Source organism: Balaenoptera ricei, chromosome 9 (assembly GCF_028023285.1).
Source record: "Balaenoptera ricei isolate mBalRic1 chromosome 9, mBalRic1.hap2, whole genome shotgun sequence".
Taxonomy (NCBI): domain Eukaryota; kingdom Metazoa; phylum Chordata; class Mammalia; order Artiodactyla; family Balaenopteridae; genus Balaenoptera; species Balaenoptera ricei.
In genome coordinates this window covers 56,573,102-56,596,234 of record NC_082647.1, presented here as the reverse complement: position 1 = coordinate 56,596,234, position 23,133 = coordinate 56,573,102, and the positions used below count along the sequence as shown (strand labels likewise).

At 38.0% G+C, this 23,133-nt stretch overlaps 1 protein-coding gene across 11 annotated transcripts in view; it reads right to left on the bottom strand.

Moving 5' to 3' along the window:
- AKAP9 (A-kinase anchoring protein 9) overlaps positions 1-8,643 on the bottom strand; it is a 150,214-nt gene extending 141,571 nt beyond the window's left edge. For all 11 annotated transcript variants that reach the window (XM_059933800.1, XM_059933803.1, XM_059933805.1 and 8 more), the window contains exon 1: positions 8,310-8,643. In XM_059933800.1, the coding sequence (XP_059789783.1) occupies positions 8,310-8,357 (48 nt within the window). In that variant the 5' untranslated portion in view covers positions 8,358-8,643. The remainder of the gene's footprint in view (positions 1-8,309) is intronic.
- Positions 8,644-23,133: the final 14,490 nt, after the last annotated feature.

Genomic DNA, 23,133 nt, shown 5'->3' with positions numbered 1-23,133 from the left:
TACAAATTAAAAATTAAATATCATTTTGGCAAATGTAGATGGTTTTACATTAAAATATTCCCAATATTTTAAGTTATCTTTGAAAAGTTTCTATACCTTTCAGCCAAAACCTATTATTTCATATATAAACTCCCAGCAAATATTTGTTAATGCAGGTTTTACACATTTTCTAATACTTTGCCCTTTAGAGCATCTACTTATTTATTTGACTTTAGAAATCAACTTATACATACACAGTGAACAGACCATAAATGGTGTAGTAATTAACTCAGATCACTGCCCCATGCCCATCGCAAATCCCTGCATCTCTTTCCCCTGCATCCTCTTACACACTTTCATACATTAAACTTGCTTTTTCATAAATCTGAAGAACTAATATTTTTAGTTATAATTGGTCCCTGTCCCTATCTTCCCTGGGGAAACAATAAGGCAATATCAACTTGAAAAAGTGAGACCCTTGAGGAATAAATACGGTCTAATCAGAGTCCACAATGAATGATCCCTAGTAAACAAGGAATTTTGTTTACTAATTTTGTGTGTTCAGTATCAAGAAAAAGAAGGAAAGAGATTCCAGACTTTATACCCTGTTAGTTTTTCAGAGCTCTGTAACCAGAGAACCTATTCAATTAATACAATTTATAAATTCAAATCTTTATAGATTAGGATTTTGAATAGTTTAGTATAGTTCTTACTAGTGAAAATTAATAATCTGGGGGGCTTTGAGAAATGACCTCTTAAAAGAAAAGAAGTAAATTTGGGGGCTTTAAGAAATGATTTCTTAAAAGGAAAAAAAAGTTAGACTTACAGAGAAACTTTTAGACCACGTAAGAATCTCAGTGAATAGCAAACCACAATAAGAATCATAACCCTGATGGCAACTGAAAACAAACACCACACTGTTCATGAAACAAAGAGGATGAAGGAATTTTTCATGGTACAAAAGAATCTATAGATTTAAATAAATAACCTAGGCAAAACCACTTCTGGAACAATTCTGTTTTTAACAGCATTAAGTCCTCGTGCAAATCGACCACAGCTTTATGCAGTGTACCTAGATGAGCATTAAGTATCCTAAGTTATATTTTGGTGACCATGACCACAAAAACTCTAGAAGTAAAAGGGGAGTCAACATGACAAGAAAAGTATCTTACACCAGTAAAATATCTGTACAGATCTACTGTGTTCACATATGAAAGTGGCAGGTCTTTTTGTTACTAAAGAAGATTAGGGTTTTTTTCCCACAGTGAAAATGGATTGGTAATGGTCAAGCAAACAACCCAATAGGTGCCTCTGGAACCAGCTGCATGCACTTGTAAAACAACTGGCTATGGAATGAAATGACTCACTGGCCCACACAGAATTCAAACATTAGCATTATGCTCTAATCAAACTACCAGGAACATATGCAAAGGAAGGAACAGTTTAAATTTTGGCATAGCCCAGAAGGCCTAAAAAAAAGATGGAAGATGATCCTATGGAGATGTGTATCTCTCTTTACCTCTCTCCATCACCTGCCTGACTGCATGTTTCTCCCTCTCTCTCCCTCTCAGTATATAAATATATATGTAATATAAATATAATAGTAATAATCAATAACATTATGTAAAAGAAGTTGGTAACAACAGAATTAAAAAATGGGCAAAGGACTTGAATAGACATTTCTCCAAAAACAGACAGACAAATGGCCAATAAGCACATGAAAAGGTGTTCAACATCCTTAGTCATTAGGAAATTAAAGAGCAAAAGCAAAATGAGATACCACTTCCCACCCACTAGAATAGCTATAATTTAAAAAAAATAGAGGGGCTTCCCTGCTGGTGCAGTGGTTAAGAATCTGCCTGCCAATGCAGGGGACACGGGTTGGAGCCTGGGTCCAGGAAGATCCCACATGCCACGGACCAACTAAGCCCGTGCACCACCACTACTGAACCTCCACTCTAGAGCCCGCGAGCCACAACTACTGAGCCCACATGCCACAACTACTGAAGCCCACGCAACTAGAGCCTGTGCTCTGCAGCAAGAGAAGCCACCGCAAAGAGAAGCCCGTGCACCGCAACAAAGAGTAGCCCCCGCTTGCTGCAACTAGAGAAAGCCCACGCGCAGCAACGAAGACACAACATTGCCAAAAATAAAAATAAAACAAATATACTTAAAAAAATGGAAAACAATAAGTGTTGGTGAGGATATGGAGAAATTAGAACCCTCATACACTGCTGGTGGGAATGGATACAGGCACTATGGAAAAAGTTTGGTTGTTCCTCAAAAAACATAGAATTACCATATGATCCAGAAATTCTACTCCTAGATATAGACCCACGGGAAATGAAAACTGGTACTCAAATACTATACACGAATCTTCACAGCAGCACTATTCACAACAGCCATAAGGTAGAAACAACTCAAATGCCCTTCAATGAATAAACAAACAAAATGTGGTATATACATACAACAAAATATTATTCAGCCATAAAAGGAAATGAAGAACTGATACATACTATAACACTGATGAACCTTGAAAACATTACACTAAGTGAAAAAAAAACCAAAAAAAACACAGACATTAAGGGTCAAACAGTATATGATTACATTTATATGAAATATGTAGAATAGGTAAACCGATAGAAACAGAAAGCAGATTGGTGGTTGCTAGAGGCTGGGGGAAGTAGGGAATGAAGAGTATCTTCTTAATGGATACAGGGCTTTACTCTGGGATGATAAAAATGTTTTGGGGGCTTCCCTGGTGGCGCAGTGGTTGAGAGTCTGCCTGCCAATGCAGGGGACACGGGTTCGACCCCTGGTCTGGGAAGATCCCATATGCCACGGAGCAACTGGGCCCGTGAGCCACAATTGCTGAGCCTGCGCTCCACAACAAGAGAGGCCGCGATGGTGAGAGGCCCGCGCACCGTGATGAAGAGTGGCCCCGCTTGCCGCAACTGGAGAGGGCCCTCTCACAGAAACGAAGACCCAACACAGCCATAAATAATAAATAAATAAATAAATAATTTTTTTTTTTTAAAAAAGAGTAAACATTAAAAAAAAAGTTTTGGAACTAGATAGAAGTGGTGTACAACGCTGAACTGTTGTGCCTCTGAATTGTTGTAAGATGGTTAATTTTTATATGACTTCCACCTCAAGTAAAAAAAAAAATCATAGATTCTTTATATCTAGCACCAGAAGAACTCAAAAAGCTCTCAATCATTACCGCATTTATTCTTCAAAACACCTGCTAAGAGTCATGGACTGTGACAGGATTATTCCCACAGACAATCAGGCACAGACTTCATGATAATTTAAATAAATGCTTGCCAAGTCAAAGTCCATAGCTGCAGTTGTAGGCGTTCAAAACTGTTAGTTGAACAAATAAGCCAGTAAATGTCTCCAAAGTCCTAGTGCCTGTTCTTGTACGACAAATAGCATATAAATACACATAGATGCCATGCTCCAGATGCAAAACAACCTTTATAAGTTTATAAAGAAAGTTTAAAAAATTCTGAAGCTTTCCAAATTAAACTTTTTAAAGAGATGCTAACTAATGCAATAAGATGCCCAATTTCAATTTCAATGGAAATGAATTGAGAAATAAATATAAATAATGTTCCTTATCATTTAATGTTTAACAATTTACCATGAGAACCTTTTTTAGCTTCCATATTAGAAGAAATTCACTTACATTTCAATAATCAGTGGCCTATAACAGATAAATATTTTACGGTCACAGTTTAGTTCTTACGACAAACTTTTTTATATATAAAAATAAGAGGTGTTTTGTTTGAAAATAATTTTTGCCCCAATCTTGTCATATTCCAGTCACTTGGATATGTCCTATCTTTTTCACTTCCTCTTTTCCATGTGCTCATTCGACTTTCAGTTTCACTGACAGGACACCACAGACCTCCTTGCCAAATCTCTCTTCATTGGATCTTAAGGCTCTTTTTTACCCAACCACTTCTCTATCCCTGTTCCTGCCATTTCTTGGAATGGCCTTAAAAACCTTTCTTCAATATACACTTCAAGAAACCTGTTCTGCCCATTCTTTCCTCCATATTCTCTCTTAAAGCTCATAATCTAAAAATCATGTTTTGCTTTGTTTTTTTTCCAACAAAGCCTAAAGGTCATGAATTAGTTTTTAACTCACAGACAACGCACCACTGTTGCAATAAATGCTGAAGGTATCAAACTCCTGTACCCACTTTGAAAGCTAAGCAAGCTACGTCACATATAAGAATTAAAATCTAGAAAGTTTAAAAGAAACAAGGATGGAGAGCAACTTTCTTAGTGGTGGAGCACTGTGTCTGAAATATGCAAAGAACAATTGTACACCATAACTAACTTTGTCTATCTGAGTGGAAACAGTAATTGAAAAGTCCTGTTATCAATAACCTACTATACAGCTTGCACAGAACACCGTCCTTTTTTGCATACAATTGGCACTACTTTCCAAACTGAAAATGCTCATTAAACAAATAAAAATCATATGATTAGTATTTACTGAATGTAATAGGCAAAAGTTTTTAATAATTATTCAACAAATAATGCCAATTATATAAAATGCTGAATAGTTGATTAAAACCTTTGGTTTTACTGAATTCTACTACATTAGTAGAATGTTAAAAAGTATACCTAAGGTGAATTTGCAGAAGTAATTTTATACTAAATACATAACTGTCCTCTAATTTTGTTAGCTAATATTATAATACTTTCTTTACATATACTGTAAATAATTTTACTTGGAAAAAAATGAAGTCATTTAAAGTGAAGTTAGAATAGTTTGGATCAACACAAGGACAGCCTATGTAGTACCGTCCCTGTCAGCACCTTGCAGGGGGGTTAGCCCAGCTCTGAAAATATTTACTTAATGCAGTAATGTCTCACATCTCCACAGGTCAGGCTTCTTACTACATCAACACTGAGGAAGTAGCTGAGGACCCAACAGCAAACGAAAAAACCAACAGGTAGCAGAAGAACTAAATTGTCATAAAGCCCATTCACCAGGCTCCATCAATGCTGGGTTATTACAAACCACTGTATCAAGCTCAGTTACTGGGTTCTCTAGTCACAGCAAATCTAAAACAGCAAGTTAGGGGAGGAGGCAGAGGAGATGGAGCAAGGCAAGATAACCACGTTCGTGGCAATGAGAACTGACAGAGAAAAAGGATAAGAACTACAAAGCCAGAAAGGATATCTATAAATGTCTAATAATATAGAATCCCAACTATATAATGCAAGCAGCACTGGAATAAGAATTATAGTTCCAGGACTACACTAATGTCAGGGCCCTTGGGAAACCTAGTTATTCTGTGCCTCTTTTCCTTTTTCTGTAAAATGATCATAAAATATAACATGTTCTTCAACATACTATATTTGAAAAGCTTTTATTGTTTTTAAAAATGGCATTTAAACATTTTTACTGTTCATAAAAGAAATACACTGCAGAGAATTTAGAAAATACTAAAGTGTAAAGAAAATTAAAATTGCCTATAATCCACCACTCAGAGATAACCATCATTTATATCTTGGTGCATTTTTTTTTCAGGTGTCTTCATATATAAATACATACATTTTTTTCAGTAACATTTTTATTAATCTGACATTATTTGTGGGCATTTTCCCCAATGAGAAAGTTTCTATAGATTTATTTTAATGGCTGTATATACCAAAATTTATTCTCCTATCGCTGCAAATTTTGCTTGGTACAACACATTTTATAAAGTATACTATACTGTATACACGACAGGTCATTTAAAAAATCATCATTTATAGATATATAGAAAGGAAGTTTTTCAATGAACAGCTTATCAAACACCAAGTAAAAAATTTACAAGTTGTGGTTTGTAAAACTAGACTATCAAATACAATATTTAAGTCCAATGAACAAACAAAGACATTTAGAGAACCAAGTATCTGAATAAGTTTTAGAAATGATCATTTTAAGAGATTTCTAATGCCAGCAATAAGAGACTTCCAATTAATAGAATTCTGTAAATTATTAAATTACAACATGCTAGTAAAGTAGCACCCATTAACAACTCATAAGTCATTCTGCTCATTCATTCATTAAGCAAATATTTACTGAGTACTTACTATCTGATAGATATTATGCTAGACTACATTAGTATCAGTATCAAGAGCCTTCTTTGTAAAACAGTCTTAAAAATGAGGTGGCAACATTTAACACATTTTACCAAATGAAAAAATTCGCCCAATATCCTACTATACCATCTCTCTCATTCTACTTATTACCCAGTGTCTGTCCGTCCCACTAAACTTTGAGCAACTTGAAAACAGAGACTATCACCACCTCTGTTATCTCCAGCCCTTGGTATAAAACAGGAGTTCGATACAGGTTTGCTGAACGACCTTACACTTACAATCCAAAGTTTTTAAGTCCTAATCTAAAAGCACACATTTATACAAATGAAGTAATGTCTACACTATTTTTGATGATGCTGTTTTCACTCTATTTTCCATGTTCCTATCAGTCTTCGTAACCTTAACGGCTGAATAATATTCCATCACACTAATATAGTTTAGAAAACGATTCTCCTAATATTGTCTTTGAAGTTTGTTCCAGTGTTTTTATATTGTGTCGCCAATGCTCCAACAAATATATCTTGCCTTACATGTCTCACAGATTTATTTCTGACTGGAAAAACTGGGATCTATTCTAGAAGATAATCTTCTACAATAAAAGTGAATGTTAAAAGGAGAAGATTTTTACCCCATAGGCAGAATTTTAAAAGACAAAAAACACACATACACACAAAGAAACTGGAATTCTTTTTTGCCAAATCAAAGCAATTTAAATAAATCCTCTATTATGAACTGTGTTGTCCAAAGTAAACTATGTTTTTTGGACTGCTTCACATATACTTAGGAAAGATACTTCTGGAGACAGACAGTAAAAATTCTCAGGTAACAAACAGACAAACAAAATGTCTAATTAGAACAGAACTTCGATGCTTTTGGAAGGAGGTGCACACTTTACCTCCACTTTCTTGGATTCACAGATCACACTCAGACCCTCAGACTGCAGAAATGTAAGCAACTTTGGGCTTCTAAAGATGCCTTGATTCCCTTTTCCTTCCATGTATAGATCCTAAACCTAAAGTAATAATCTACCGGATAACATACAAGCACTTACGCTTTGACCTTAGATAATATGAAGCTAGTTCATATGTTCATGTTCATTTAAGAAACTTGTGCTAAGCATCTACCACTGTATCTCTGCAGTATGGCCCTTCAGTGATTACTGAAATCACAGACGCAGTCTCGTTTATTTGTTTATTTGGAGGAAGGGGAAGGTGAGGAAGAGAGAAGAAACAGTTAACTATATTATAATTTAATTGAGGTGCAAGTATGATTACTAACAGTGATCTCTAATAAGACAAAATATAGTCTAAAAATGGTAATTTCATTATAGGGAGGAAGGGAGACTTTGAAGCCAGACAAAAAATATGCTCAAACATGTAATTTTTAAAAGAAATATTCTATTTAATTTATATTTTGTCTATGTCAAATTTTTCATGAAACCCAGTGAATAATAATACCTTTTGCATTGTTTGCTTTACAGGTTTTTTCATACACACACTGGGACTCAACAAGATATATAAAACAATCCAATTATTTAAAGCAGGAATTCTATAGGTGTTGCTTAGAATATGGAACCTTGCGTCCCCAGGAGTTCCATTCACAAACTGCATTAACATTCCACACAATACAAAGCGCATGCCATGACAAAGACCTCCAAACACAAACATACAAAGCCATGCTTCTAAAAACGGCCCTAAAGCGAAGTTCACAGCTGGCACTTGTGGCACACTCAAACCACGGCTGAGGCAGCTGTCACAGGCCAATCACACACCCAAGAGTGCCAGCGTGCCACCTAAGAAAGCCAAGCTGATGATGAGCGTACAAATCCCCTACCGAATAAAGGCCCCAAATCCCCACCCTGAAAAGCACAATGCCTGCACAACCCAGAAAACTCCCTAAAAAAGCGAAACGTTGGAGATTTAAAAGCAATAAATATCAGCTTATGGCAATACAGTAAAAGAGGGATTTTTAATGTTTGGGCATTCACGAGAAAGGAGCCACAGCACCCAATCATCACGGAAGTATCCGCTAGGTAGCTTATCACCAGGCTTTTTCAGTTGGAAACGGGAGAGAAGGCGAGGGGAAACCGCAGACCCTGCAGCACCTCCCTCCCCAGGCGGCGCACCAGGGCTGCTAAGATCTCCGCTTCCCAGGCCCCCTCCCAACCCTTCCCAGCCACCGCCTCCCAGCGCAGGCCGGGCGGCCTCCAGCTCTCTTACCTTGGCTTTGCCAGCCTCCAGCTTCTTCTGTCTCTCTTCGTCCTCCATAGCTTCTGCGGGGAAGGCCGGGAGAAGACAGGCAAGGGATCGGGATAGAAAGGAAAGGTCGGTTCACACGGGGATGCGACCGCAAGCTCCGCGGCCAAGGGAGCAGGCCTGGGCCAGGCGCTCCCCCACGCCCGAGTGGAACTAGTCTCGGCGCTCACTGGCTGACCGTCTTCGGCCGCACGGATAGCGTCGTCACCGCCGCCGCCATCTTCGTCTCCACGTAAACACACGGCGGGACGGGAGGGAGGGGGACGTTGTCCGCGCAGCCGCCGCGAGCCCGGCCGCGCGGGGCAGGTGCGCCCGCGGTCCCGCCCTGCCCCGCCCCCGCCAACCCCGCGCGCCGCCGCGGGGGCTGCCCCAACCCAGCCTCTGACCTCGGCGCCCCCAGACGAGAATCCGGCGGGGGAGATTCCCCCTTCCCCGGGGACTAACGCCACTCCCCAGGTGGCGGCCTGGCTGAGGAGGTGGGAGAGAGGGGGTGCGCCAGGGGCGCCGGTCGGACCCCCACCACCGTACAAGGGACTCTGGTCGCTTTTAAAACATGGAGATGTTTAAAATTTCAAGGGAAAAAAGAAAACACAAGTCCCTAAAGGTGAAATTGGTGAACGCTGAAAAACCCCAAAGGAAAAGATGGGGGGCCGGGAGGGGACGTACCGGACGACTGCTCAACCCGGAGTATTGGGAGAGCAGCCAGTAGCCCTCACTCCTTCCTTAACAGAAAGCCCCTCCCGTTTCCTCCCACGGGGCTGCCCAGTCTCCGGTTCATCTTCAATGCCCACCTCACGCGCCGTCCGGGATGGCTTTTCTGATCTCTTTGTTACCTCCAGCCTAACTTAATCCCCTCCCACCCCTCCTTAGAGCTTCCCCTTAGCTATGGTGTCCTGAAAGGAGCCTAGGCTTTGGAACCTGGGTTGAAGACAAAGGCAATATAGACATTCTAGCTTAAATGATCTTGAACAAGTTACCTATCCTCCTGTAGCTTACCTGGAAGTTTTGGAAGGTTTGTTAACATATGTGAGTTAACATGTGACTGTCCCTGGCATATTAAAACATGCTTAATGTCAGTTTTCTTTCTCCTTGTATTTCCCTTATGTACTCTGCATGATATTTTAATAACTTGTGCCCTTCTTAATTCACCTCATACTCCTGACTCCATAATGGCAAAGACTGTCTCACTCATCTTGGCATTACTAAAAAGACCAGCGTAATGCTTTGCAGCCAATAAACACTTGTTGGATTGAACTGAGCCTTTTTAATAAATTTAGCATGACTTTCTTTTCTTTATTTTCATCTGTTCCCTCATTACTTCCTTTTTCCTCCCCATCATCATACCCTCAAATCCATTCCTGGTATGAACTACCTACGCTTTTTGATTTCTCAGGTTGATCATGTTTCTCCTTCGTTTTGGGTTAAGTTAGACTGAAAAACTAGCAGGTGTGAACTGAAATAAGCTATCAGTTAAATCATAGAAGTGGTGTTAAGTGAAAATTGGGGTTAAAAAAAGAAAAAGGAAAAAAACTAAAGATCTTAAGTCTACCACAAACTGAAGACTAGTTTTAAATAGTCCGGATTTAGAAATTCTTAGATTTAAAAGATTTTTTTGTTCTCAAACTTCATAATGTATACATAATTGTGGCAGCTTGTAACACCCAAGTATATAGTCCTATTTTCCTAACCTGAATTGAGAAGTGGATGAGATTAAACATTTTATCATGGGCATAAAAGAATTGAGACAATAAAAGAAGCTTGTCATCTACCAAGCTAAGAATAAAACTAGGACTGGAACCAAGTGTTCTAATACTGCAGTGATTTAAATACTGCCTGGACTGAGGGACTGTGTTTGTAGATTCTGATTGCCTAAGAGGAGGAAGCCCTACAATATCTGACAAGATATTCCTGTTTGTTAATAGATGCTGCTTTCTCAGTGACTAAGGAATTCACCTGTTTGTTCCAGTGTGTGCTGAAAATGTTCAAGAAACATTTGTTGCAGTATGTGCTGAAAATGTTCGAGAACCTTCTAAAGCAATAAGATTATTTCAATGTTTCCCTTTACTAACAGCGGCCAGTCATACGTGTCTGTTTTATATATAATGGGTGCTCAATAAATGTTGAAAGTTAATTGTGCGTTGAGTGCTGTTAGAAGGGCAAGTATGTGGCACTAGTGCTCTGCCACCTCCTTATGACAGCTATTCATGTCATGTCATGTCATCATTCATTCAAGTCATTCCCTGAGAAGATATTTGAGCAGAGAATTGGAAGAGATGAGAGAGTGAGCCATGGGGATAAGTGAGGATATTGCAAGTCTAAAGGTCCTGAAGCTAGATCATGACTTGACTGTCATGTTAAAGGAAAAACAGGAGGCAAGGATGGCTAGAGTAGAGTGAGCAAGGAGGAGGATAGTAGGAGATGCGGTCAGAGAAGTAACAGGAGGCCATATCCTGTAGAGTTCTGAAGGTCATAAGGACTGGCTTTTACACTGAGTGAGATCGGGAGCCACTGGAGAATTTTGAGCAGATGGGTGACATGATCTGGATTATGTTATTAAGGGACATCTGGCTGCTAGGAGGAGACTGGACTATGGGGGATCATTTTGGATGCTACAGCAATAATCTAGACAAGAGATACACGGAGTTTGGACCATGGTAGTGGTAGTGAATTAGATTCTGGATATATCTTGAACATGAAACTAATAGTGCCACAGGAGTTGTAGATCGAATATGAAGTTTGAGGTAAAAAGAGGAGTCAAGGTTGACTCCAGTGTTTTTGGCCTGAGCAACTGAAATGATGGAGATGCCAGTAACTGAGATGGGGAAGAGTAAATTTGGAGGAGAACATGATAAATTAGAGATACATATTAGGTATCCAAGGAGTGATGTCAAATATACTCCTGGATATGAGTCTGGAGTTCAGAAGAGAGGTCCAAATATAAATTTGAGAATAATCAGCATATAGATAGCATTTTAAGTTAAGGCCTTGGATGAGATCATCCAGGACCATGCTGTCCAATACAGCAGCCATTAGCCACAGGTGGCTATTGAGCATATGAAATATGGCTAGTCTGAACTAAAATATGCTGTAAGTATAACACATTGGCTTTTGAAGACAGTATCTAAAACAAAATAATTTAAAATATCTCATTAACGTTAATGATGAGTGTTCACCATAGAGAATTACCATAGAGAATCAGGGAAAGTGAGTAACTTGCTCAGGGTCACATGGCTGGTAGGTGTGGAACTGGAATTTGAACTTAGTTCTGACTTCAAAGTCTCCATTCGTCAAAGAAGCTCCTATTTGGAAGCTGATCTGGGATTTAAACTCTAGTCTCCTGCTTCACCCTGTTAAGGTAGTTGTTTTTAATATATAACTATTGATTTACACGCGCTTTTTGAAATATTTAAAACGTTTTAAAACTTCTTACAGGGGCAATTTATGATGCTTGGTTTGTTACCAGAATTAATTTGTATTTAGGATTATCAGTTATGTGGGATTACAAATTTCCTTTTTTTTAGGATCTTTTTTTTACCAGTTAAACCTTAAAATTAGAGTCGCAATTGAATATTTTATTCCTGGATGAATTCTCTATTAAAAATTATTTGCTGTAAATTGCCATCTCTTAAAATGAGACAGTTTACCAATTTAGCAGCCATTATTAAATGCTGGAAACATTATTAAATGTTCCAATACTGGAACATTTCTGTACATTCATTGTTGTTAAATAATTCCTTATTTTTCCTTGGATATCCAGTTTGTTATTCCTTTGATGTAAAGTATTCTCTCTGTTATTCCTTTAATGTAAAGTAACTATTACATAGTTACTATTGCATCTCCTTTAGACAAAGCCACTCTTTCTAAATTAAAACTGGTCCTGAAGAGCTTCCTTAGTCAAGGCCCAGTATTGAAATTGAAGGTTAAGACTGTTCTATCAATCATGGATAGAATGATTGCCTATATTGGAGAGAAATATGGCTACGAAACCAAGATTCAAAAGCTGAGCAGATTTATATGGGAAATTTTCTTAAAGTGTGATTTTCTGTCAGTGAAAATTCTTAAACTTGGAGCAACAATAAAATGCTTCCTGAAAGAAAAAGAAAAATAATTTAATAGCTCATTAATATATCAGTTTTTTAAAGTAATATATTTATATCGATTATATGTTGAAATGCTAATATTTGGAGTGTATTGGGTTAAATAATATATATATGAATTTCATCAGTTTATTTTTGCTTTTTTTAATGTAGCTATTAGAAAATTTCAAATTACATATGCAGTTTGCATTCTTGGCTCACATTATTTTTCTATTAGACTGTGCTGCTCTTGGGGGCAAGTTTAGATAGAGAAGTGATAGAACGACTGAGTCTTGGAGCACTCTAAGAGGGAGGGAAGGTGAAAGGAATCAGCAAATGAGACTGAGAACAGTGGCTAGCTTGGTAAGAGGAACCAGCAGCCAAGTGAAGAAAAGTGAAGGAGGAGGGAGCGATGAACTGTGGCAACTGCTGCTAATAGGTTAAGTAAGTTGAGGACTGAGAAATGACCACTGGGTTTAGCAAGGTAAAGGTCACTGGAGACTTCCTGGGATGTCACTGTAAATCAATCATTAACTGTTTCCTACTGAGTGCAAGTACTGCCGCAGTATCGTTCTCAACAAAGAGCCCTTGGAAGTCACTTCCAATGGACCAGAATTGAAAAGGGAAATGATATTGATTTGTCATCCCTGATTCAAGTTACATTCTAGTGATTCTGTTTATAACATCTGTAAAACTCATAATTAAGCTACACTTCTTTTAGTGTTGACTTGCCTTCTTAATGGAATACTACACTATACTTATTTCCCCAGAGGAATTAAAGATTTCTAAAAGTACTTTTTATATTTTCCGTTTAAATAGCGTTAGCCCCTTATTGGCAAGATAGCAAACAGGCCTGTGAAGAATACCTATCATGATCATCAAACAAGAGATTGCTCTAACTGTAGCCAAATCATATTCTGAGAAGCTTTCTCCGTCCCTCCCCCCAGTATATTGTAATTGCCATTTCATGTTATTCGATCTTTCACAAATTGGTCAGGTCAGATACAACCTGTCCGCCATTTCATTTAGTAGCCAATATGTATCAATAGACCTTGACTTCACAAAACCTGCAGCAGCAATTGAGGCAATTCCTTAGATTCTATATTAAAAAGAAAAAAATAAAGAAAAAGATGGTTCTTCTCTCTTATATTGTCTGGAACAAAATATACCTCCTAAATTCAGGAGGAGGGACATTACAGTTTTTCATTAGCCTTTTCTCTTATGGATTAAATAATTTTTCTTTAGCCCTTTCTTATATGGTCTATCTAAAATACATTTGTTCATTTCAGTTGCCATTCTCTGGATCTTTGCCAAATTCTATATAATTCATTTAAGTTAACCAAGTGATTTTCATTAAATATTTGAACTATGTGTCTCACCATACCACAATTATCTTGGGTTTTCCTATGTGCTTAATTCCTATTTATGTGTCACACATATTTTAGTGACAATACCACATGATTGACATATTAACCTCATTTTCCTTTAAATGCAGACACATTTTCTCCTTACAATTCTGGTTTTATTTTCTCTTTAACATGTGGCTTTCTAGAGTTTTTACCTGAGTAAATTATCAATATACAATTCAATCATGTCCTTCTCCACAAGTATTTAAAATCGTACATAGGCTTTTGAATTTTAATCCTGTTCTTTAAGGCACCTCACCCACTGGTGAATTCTGTATTTTGTTATACAAACCATCTAAAAATGAATCAGATTTAAAATGAGTCAGAGTCCCTCAAATGTCTCATCAGTAGTTCTTTACAAACAGGTATACATCTTTCTCATTTTTTGAAAGCAGTTATTGTGAAACAGAAATACCAAGGATTTTACTGATTGTTCCCTTCAATTTTTCCAAGCCTAGAACAAAACATTGAGTATCCAGATACATGATCCTATGGTAATAAAAATGTTATCTCAAAATTATTCAGAGAAACTTTCATCTATGACTTTTTTGGTAAATCAGATAATCATCCACTCAGTGTTTCACCACTTTGTCTATCTTCATGGCTTTGTTTCCCTAATTAGAAGACATTGCCACCTACCATTTCCACTGAGCATTCTCTACCATCACTTGACATGCAGACTGCCTAAAACTATGCTCAAATTTTCCATCCAGTAGCAACACTTGCAAAATTCTCTATTTCCGTTAATGACCTTCTTCCAGTCTCTTCAACTTGAAGTCTTGGAAACACCTTGAGTTCCTCTCTACCTCATCCATCATATCTATCAGGCACATGTCCTGTTGTGCTTTCTTTCCCAGGGTGTCTTGATTCCTTCCCGGTTTTTCTTTTTCCAGTGCCAACATGGTAGATTATACTCCCATTAACTTATCTTTTGAAAATTTCAGAAGACTCCAAGCTGGTATGTCAGTTTCATTCCTCTCCACTACCTTCTAGTCCTTATAAGTCTGTCACATTAGCTTTCTAAAACACAACTTTCACTGTCATTCCATTATAAAATGACTTCCTACTGCCCAATAAAATGAATTTCAAATTCCTAAATCTGTCATTCAAAGCCCTCCATAATCTGCCCTAGTTTTACTATGTAGTCCTAACTCCAACTCCCCCTGCTTCCCAACTTCCCACTCTAGTCAGGTGCTCACTGGGCTCCCCATGAAGCAATTGCTATATCACATTTACACAATGCCAGAAATCCATATACAGTGTCAGAGTCATCACAAGACAAATATTTATGGGACATACAATTGAGCTTATTTTTTATTTTTCAAATGTAACTAGTACCTTTTGTAATTAGGGTTAAGATGAAGAAAAAGGAGACATTAAATCCTAAAACCAAAAATGATTATTTTTACTTATAAATAGAGGTGAGAGTATATAAAAAGAAAATAGGAGGGAGCATAGTGGTGTATCTTTTACATTTTATAGAATGAGAAACTGAAAGATTAAGAGATTAAATGACTTACCCAACTTTCCATGGTTAGGTAGCAAAAGTCTTACCCAGAACTAGTCCCAGACCCCTTAATTTAAGCCTTACTCCATTGTGTTAAGCTGCTTCTCCAAATGAAATCAGCACTTGAGTTTGAAAGGAATAAATACATGCTTACAGAATGTATTAAATAGGACTTCCCTGGTGGCGCAGTGGTTAAGAATCCACCTGCCAAAGCAGGAGACATGGGTTTGATCCCTGGTCCGGGAAGATCCCACATGCTGCAGACCAACTAAGCCCGTTCACCACAACTACTGAGCCTGTGCTCTAGAGCCCGTGAGCCACAACCGCTGAGCCCACATGCCACAGCTTCTGAAGCCCGCACACCTAGAGCCCATGCTCAGCGACAAGAGAAACCACTGCAATGAGAAGCACGCACACTGCAACGAAGAGTAGCCCCCGCTCACCGCAACTAGAGAAAGCCTGTGTGCAGCTACAAAGAGACCCAATGCAGCCAAAAATAAATTAAAAAAAAAAAAGAATGTATTAAATAAAACATGATTTTTTGGGTTAAATTTTAAGGTTTCAAAAGATTATTTATGACTTATGAAATTAGAACTTGTTTAAAGTGGCCTAATGAACCTAATGAAGTGTTAGAGAAATCTGAGGTGTTACTTCTATCAAGATGGAATTATATGCCTGTAATCCAAGATATTGCCATTGATTACTGAAGAGAATATATACTAACTTTAGATCTTCAAGGATTTTCATGCCACCAAGTAGTCATAGAATATAATCTAAATGAGTTTCTAAAGGAGTTGTATCAAGGGTCCATGTAGTTTTTAGAGTCAAGGTACACTTAGTTTAAATATGAAAGGAAATTTCAAATAATCTTTCAGTGTCTCTTCTGTTTCAGCCAAGAGTCTGTGAAATGTTAAATACCCTCTACACTTACAGTGCCCTTCTTAGGGAAACTGCCCTGATTTGCTATGGCTTGTGCTGGATTTGAGTGAAACCAGCTTTGTTTATCCTGGGCTACAAATGTTTAGACCTCTAAAAAGACTGCACACAAAGGAGGCTGACCTCCTGTGAGTTAGTGTGACATAAAATTCTAACCAATTTCAGCACTCATTTTGAATAGTGATATATGGACCTAATCACACTGTCTCCCTCTTGGAAAGTCAGATGCCTTGTGAACTAAGAAAATTTAGGCATGATTCCAATTTTCCATGATACTTGATATACTTCTCAGTCTTGGAAGTTCTGGAGTAACTCTATGACTCAGAAGATACTGTCCTGGGCAACCTACATCCCAGTATGTCCTTGCACAAAACCTCCATTGCCAAAGATAAACGGAGTATAACTTTTCTTTGCACCTTATAAAGCCTAACAAATAGATCTTATGTAAACTGCATGCCACTTTAAAAAAAGGGCAAAATAATATGAAATATTTGAATGCTTTCTACATACCCAGAATTAATATATATATCTTCACATAAATTTCTATTCACCCAAGAAACCAGGACTAGAACTTACCATTGTGAAGGTATGTAAGGTAATTCTGAATATGTTTATATCCACATGTGTGTGTGTGTGTATGTGTGTATGTGTGTAGGTATGTGTGTGTAGCAGTCTATAAAACTTTACTAGAGAGTCTCTTGGAATAAGCTGTCAACCAGTAATCATCACAAACTTCTGTTTCTACCAGTGACTGGAATATCATTTGGAACTCTGCAGCAATGATTTAATAAAGGCTATCTAAAGGTTTGAAAGAGCTAATGTGTTAGAAGGAATCGAATCTGACATCTATATTGACAAATAAACTGAGATATGACATAGTACCACTTTTTGAAAGAAAATATCCTAAATTACTAATCTAAAATATAGAATCTCAAAGTCTATGTATATGATTTAGAGTTGTAAAGTTTGCTGATTTTCCTTTATAGGAGTGACTTAACTTTTATCTTTAAATATTTCTATAGTAGCTTTAAAAAGAACTTCATATTTTGTTAATGTCCAGATTATATTTGTTAATTTCTTGATTTCATACTGTCTCCAACAGTGGTTCTCAAACTTTAAAGTGCATATGAATTACATGGAGTGTTTATTAGAAATGTAAATTTCCTAGGCCAGAAGGTCTGAGAAGAACTGAAAGGACCCAGGAATCTGTACATTTAACAAGCAGCCCATGTGATGGTAATGCAGGTGGTCTGAGGACGAGGCTAGTGCTATAAACTGAATGTTTGTGACCCCCAAAATTCACATGTGGAAATCTTTCTTTTTTAAAAATATTTATTTATTTATTTATTTTGGCTGCACCGGGTCCTAGTTGCAGCATGCGGGATCTTCAGTTGTGGCGTGCATGTGGGATCTAGCTCCCCAACCGGGGATCAAACCTGGCTGGGCCCCCTGCATTGGGATAGCAGAGTCTTACCCACAGGACCACCAGGGAAGTCCCTATATGTGGAAATCTCTTTTTTTTTTTTAACATCTTTATTGGAGTATAATTGCTTTACAATGGTGTGTTAGTTTCTGCTTTATAACAAAGTGAATCAGCTATACATATACATATATCCCCATATCTCCTCCCTCTTGCATCTCCCTCCCATCCTCCCTATGCCACCCCTCTAGGTAGTCACAAAGCACCGAGCTGATCTCCCTGTGCCGTATATGGAAATCTGAACCTCTGTTGTGATGGTGTTAGAAGGTAGGGCCTTTTGTAGGTGACTACGTCTTGAGGGCAGGGCCCTCATGAATGGGATTAGTGCCCTTATAAAAGAGATCCCGGAGAGCTCCTTCACCTTTCTGGCATGTAAGGATACAATGAGAAGCTGGCAATCTGCAAGTCAGAACTGATCTCAGACTTCAAGCCTCCAGTACTGTGAGAAATAAATTCCTGTTGATTATAAACCACCCAGTTTATGGTATTCTGTTATAGCAGGCCAAACAGACTAAGACAGCTCCTGTTCTATAAGTAATGATTTGCCGAATACATACCAACACAGATATAAAATTATCATTTCTTTTATACCACTTAAATTATAGTTTTTGCTGTAGGATTTAAATTTGGGGAAATGTATATATGATAAAATTCTAATAGGGGAAGCTCATCTTTAAATAATCTAGGTTTGAAAAATCGACAAAAGATATTAACAGGTCACAGAAAAAGAACTGTTAATGCATTAACATTAAAAAAAGTACTTTAATGGATGAAAAAATCCTGGACCTAGCTCATAATGAGACAAATGCAAATTAAAACTATACTCAGACACCATTTCAAACATACCAGGTTGGCAAAGCACATGTCCTTATAAGTGAAAAACTAATAAAGGGGTTCATAGAATGCATTTTATAACTCAAAAGGCATTTGTATTGGCTGTTAGAGGAGATCACCATCAAACGTTTTCATTACCCAGCCCTTATATACAAAAACAGCATTTTTAATGCATGCTATTCATTGGCTGTAAAGTCTTTGGTTGAGCATGTTGCCAATAAATATTTGATTTTCATTTTAATTATAAGGGTACCCATTACCTGAATAGCCCCAAAAAACTAGTAATGTAAGATATACAACTCATTTGTATAAATGTAGCATGATATGCTCTATATATTGGTATAAGTAATGATTTCACAAAATTTGTCCTTACTTTTGGTATGTACATCTGATTAGCTTTGCATTCTTATACAATAGGAAATGTGGATTTACATGTCAATGAAATTCAATCCAGCATAGACTGACCAATCCATCTTTAAAAAAATGGATTACATGTGAAGATATATGGAAATGGATCACACACTCTTGTATCAGTATTGCTGTAATTTTCATGATTATTTTTCTTCCAATTACCTGTTTAGTTAATGAAAAACATGAGTTAGTTTTCAATAAATTTTCTTGTGACAATTTCTGTTCCATATATTTTAATCCAAATTATTATAGCAGGGACTTCCCTGGTGGCGCAGTGGTTAAGAATCCGCCTGCCAAAGCAGGGGACACGGGTTCGAGCCCTGGTCTGAGAAGATCCCACATGCCACGGAGCAGCTAAGCCTGTGGCCACAACTACTGAGCCTGTACTCTAGAGCCTGCGTGCCACAACTACTGAAGCCTGCACACCTAGAGCCCGTGCTCCGCAACAAGAGAAGCCACTGCAATGAGAAGCCCACACAGCGCAACGAAGAGTAGCTACCCCCCCCCACCACCGCCGCACGTGGCAACTAGAGAAAGCCCGCGCACAGCAACGAAGACCCAATGCAGCCAAAAATAAATAAATAAAATAAATAAATTTATATAAAAACATTATTATAGCAGTCATGTAGCAGTCCCTAAGAACTACAGAAAGTAAACAATCACTGTATACAGTTTTGATTTCTTCTCTGTAATCTCATATGCTTATCTTTGATCGTTTATGAAAGTTATATCTGCACAGTACAACCTAAACAGGAGAATTTATGCAATAATCCAGAAGACTTAAGCAGAACAAACAATTGAATTAATGGGTTCAATTCTCCACATTCTTTCTTACTTTTTAAAAAAGTTTTATTTATTTTTGGCTGTGTTGGGTCTTCATTGCTGCACGCGGGCTTTCTCTAGTTGCCGCGAGTGGGGGCTACTCTTCGTTGTGGTGCGCAGGCTTCTCATTGCAGTGGCTTCTCTTGTTGTGGAGCAGAGGCTCTAGGTGCGTGGGCTTCAGTAGTTGCAGCACGTGGGCTCAGTAGTTGCAGCACGTGGGCTTCAGTAGTTGCAGCATGCAGGCTCTAGGGCTCGCGGGCTTCAGCAGTTGTGGCTCCCGGACTCTAGAGCACAGGCTCAGTAGTTGTGGCGCACGGGCTTAGGTGCTCCATGGCATGTGGGATCTTCCCAGATCAGGAATCAAACCCGTGTCCCCTGCATCGGCAGGCGGATTCTTAATCACTGCGCCACCAAGGAAGTCCCCTTTCTTACTTTTTTTTTAAACTAAAACTCAAGAGAAACTTTCAGATGTTCTGTAATACACCCTTACCTTTTGCTTCCTTCCCCTATTTCTCTTTCATCTCTAAAATCGAACCTTTCCAATGTGCCCTTCAGAACTCACAAGTGTAGTCAGCAAAATCCCAAATATCTAAAACCTCTTCTCTGATCTTTTCCTTTACTTCTTGATCTGCTGAAACTTGTTCTCCCCTAACACACTGCTTTCCCTGCAGTCCTCTTAAGTGGTAGCTGTTCCTCCCCAAAACCCTTTGTGCTATGGGGGCTAGAGGTAGAGAACAGGCTTTCATCCATACAACTCTACCCAAACTGCTCTTGTCAAGGTCACCTAAGGCCAGCTTATTGCCAAATCCAATACTCAGATCTGGTTCCTTCTTGCTTTCCTGACCTCTAAATGTTGCAGTGCCCAAAGTCAGTTCTCGGACCTTTTCTCTATCTCCACTCACTACTTTGGTCATCTCACCTAGTGCCATTGCTTAGAATACCACCTATCTGCTGCCTACTTATAATTCCAGCTTGGACTCTCCCTTGAACTCCAACTTCATATATCTAATTACTTATTTGACAACTCTACTTGAGTGTACAATACACACTTAAATATATTCAAAGCCAAACTTTAAAAATATATCCAAAATCTGCTCTTTCAATAGTTCTCCCTATCCCAGTAAATGGTAATCCTAATTTAGGAGTTCCTTGGACCAATAATCTTGGCGTTATCTTGGTCTTTTCTCTTTCTCTCATAACTCATATTCAGTCTAATAGTAAATTGTGCTCACATATATCCATAATCCTGCCACTTGTTCCCCTTCCACAAGTATCACCCTAGTCCAAGCCACCATCATCTCTTACCTTGATTTCTGCTAAGGTCATAGCTGGTCTCTCTGTTTTACCCTTGCCTCCTCTTGGTATATTCTCTACACTGTAGCCAGACTGATCCTTATAAAATGTAAGTCACATCATTTCATTCCTCTGCTCGAAACCCTTTAATGGTATTACATATCATTCAGAGTAAAACCCAAAATCTTCATGAGGCTATCAGGTCTTTGATCTCATCAACCTTCTCTGCCTTACTTATTCTGATCCCGCCACATTGGCCTCCTTGGTCTTTCTCCAAAAAGCCAAGCATGTACCTGACTCAGGGTCTTTGCACTTGCTATTCCCACTGCCTGGAATGTTCCTTCTCCAGACAGCCAGACAGCTCATTTTCTAATCCTCTCTCTCATCTCTGCACAATTATCATCTTATCAGAGAAGGTCTTTTCTGAACATCCCATAAAAATGTCCTGTCCTTGCCTGGCTTTATTTTTTTTCACGGTACTTGTCATTACCTAACATCATTTGTTTATTTTATGTCTCTCTCCCATCTCATGCCACAAGTGTCCCCAAAACAGTGACTTTGTTTATCTTGTTCACTATTATACCCCAAAAGTCTGGCACATGGTAGGTGCTCAATAAATATTTATTGAAAGAATGAATGAATATTGTACACTCCTCTCTTTCTCTCTCCCCATCCTTCCCTCCCTCTCTCTCTCCTTTCTTCCCTTCCTCCTCCCTTGCTTTAATATTCATTTAAATATTAACTAAATATTTCTGTAGTAGAACTACCCACTGCTCTTTGATGGTTCCCCAAATCAATTAAGATTCTATTCTAATGATGGAAAAGGATTTTTATTTGTTCTTTTCCCGCCTTTCTTGAGCAGTGCCATCCTATACAACTTTCAACAATGACTGAAGAAATATTCTATATCTGTACTAGTACGGTAGCCACTAGCCTCATGTGGTTATTGCACACTTCAAATGTGGCTAGTGCAACTGAGGGACTAATTTTTTAATTTTTTAACATTTTAACTTAAACAGCCACATGTGGCTAGTGGTTATTATTTTGGACAGTGCAGTTTTGGACAATATAAATTTTTAGTATTATATTAAACAATTCCAATTAAACATTTTACAATTTTATATGTCTATTTTTCATTCTTTAAAAAATTACTGTAATTTAAGATTATTTTCTTAATTGTGAAGCAGGTATCCTCACAGTTCCCATTTAAAGATTTTCACTGGTTCCTTTCCAATGTAAACTTATATTTAAGTTGGAATATGCATGTGTGCATTCAAATACTAATATGTAAATAAGATAATCAGCAACTTTTAATAAAAAGAATGAAACCTAAGTTTCATTATAAAATTTAAAACTGTGAAATTGATTTTAGCGTATGTCGCTGTTTGGCTACTCAAAAGCCATTTCTAACCTGATTCTCCTTTGTAACCTCCCATGATAGTCTCTAGAAAGACAAATAATTTCATTACCTCCCTTATAGCAAGGTGTGGCCATATGATTAGATATGACCCATGAGATGCAAGTAGACATTTATTAGGAAAGTTTCTGGGAAACCTTTCAGTATCCCAACAAAAAAGGAATAGACAATGGTATACTACTCAGCAATAAAAAGGTTCAATCCCTTGATATATATTATGTGAGAATCACAAAAACCTGTTGAATGAAATATCCTGATAAGTGTACATATTGAGTGGTTTCATCTTTATGGAATTCAAGATGGCAAAACTAAGGTTTACTGATAGAAATCAGAACTACTGTTGCCTCTGGGGTGGGTGAGGTGACTGGCTGAAAAGGAACACAAGAGAATTTTCAGGGGTGATGGAAATATTATGTGTTGATTTGTGTGCTGATCACATTTGTGTATACATTCATCAACACTCACTGATTGGTATGTTTAAGGTATATTTATTTTCCTACATGTAAATTATACAACTATAAAAGAAAGGAAGGAAGGAAGCAAGGAAGCAAGGAAGGAAGGAAGGAAGGAAAGGAAGGAAGAAAGGAAGGAAGGGAAGAAAGGAAA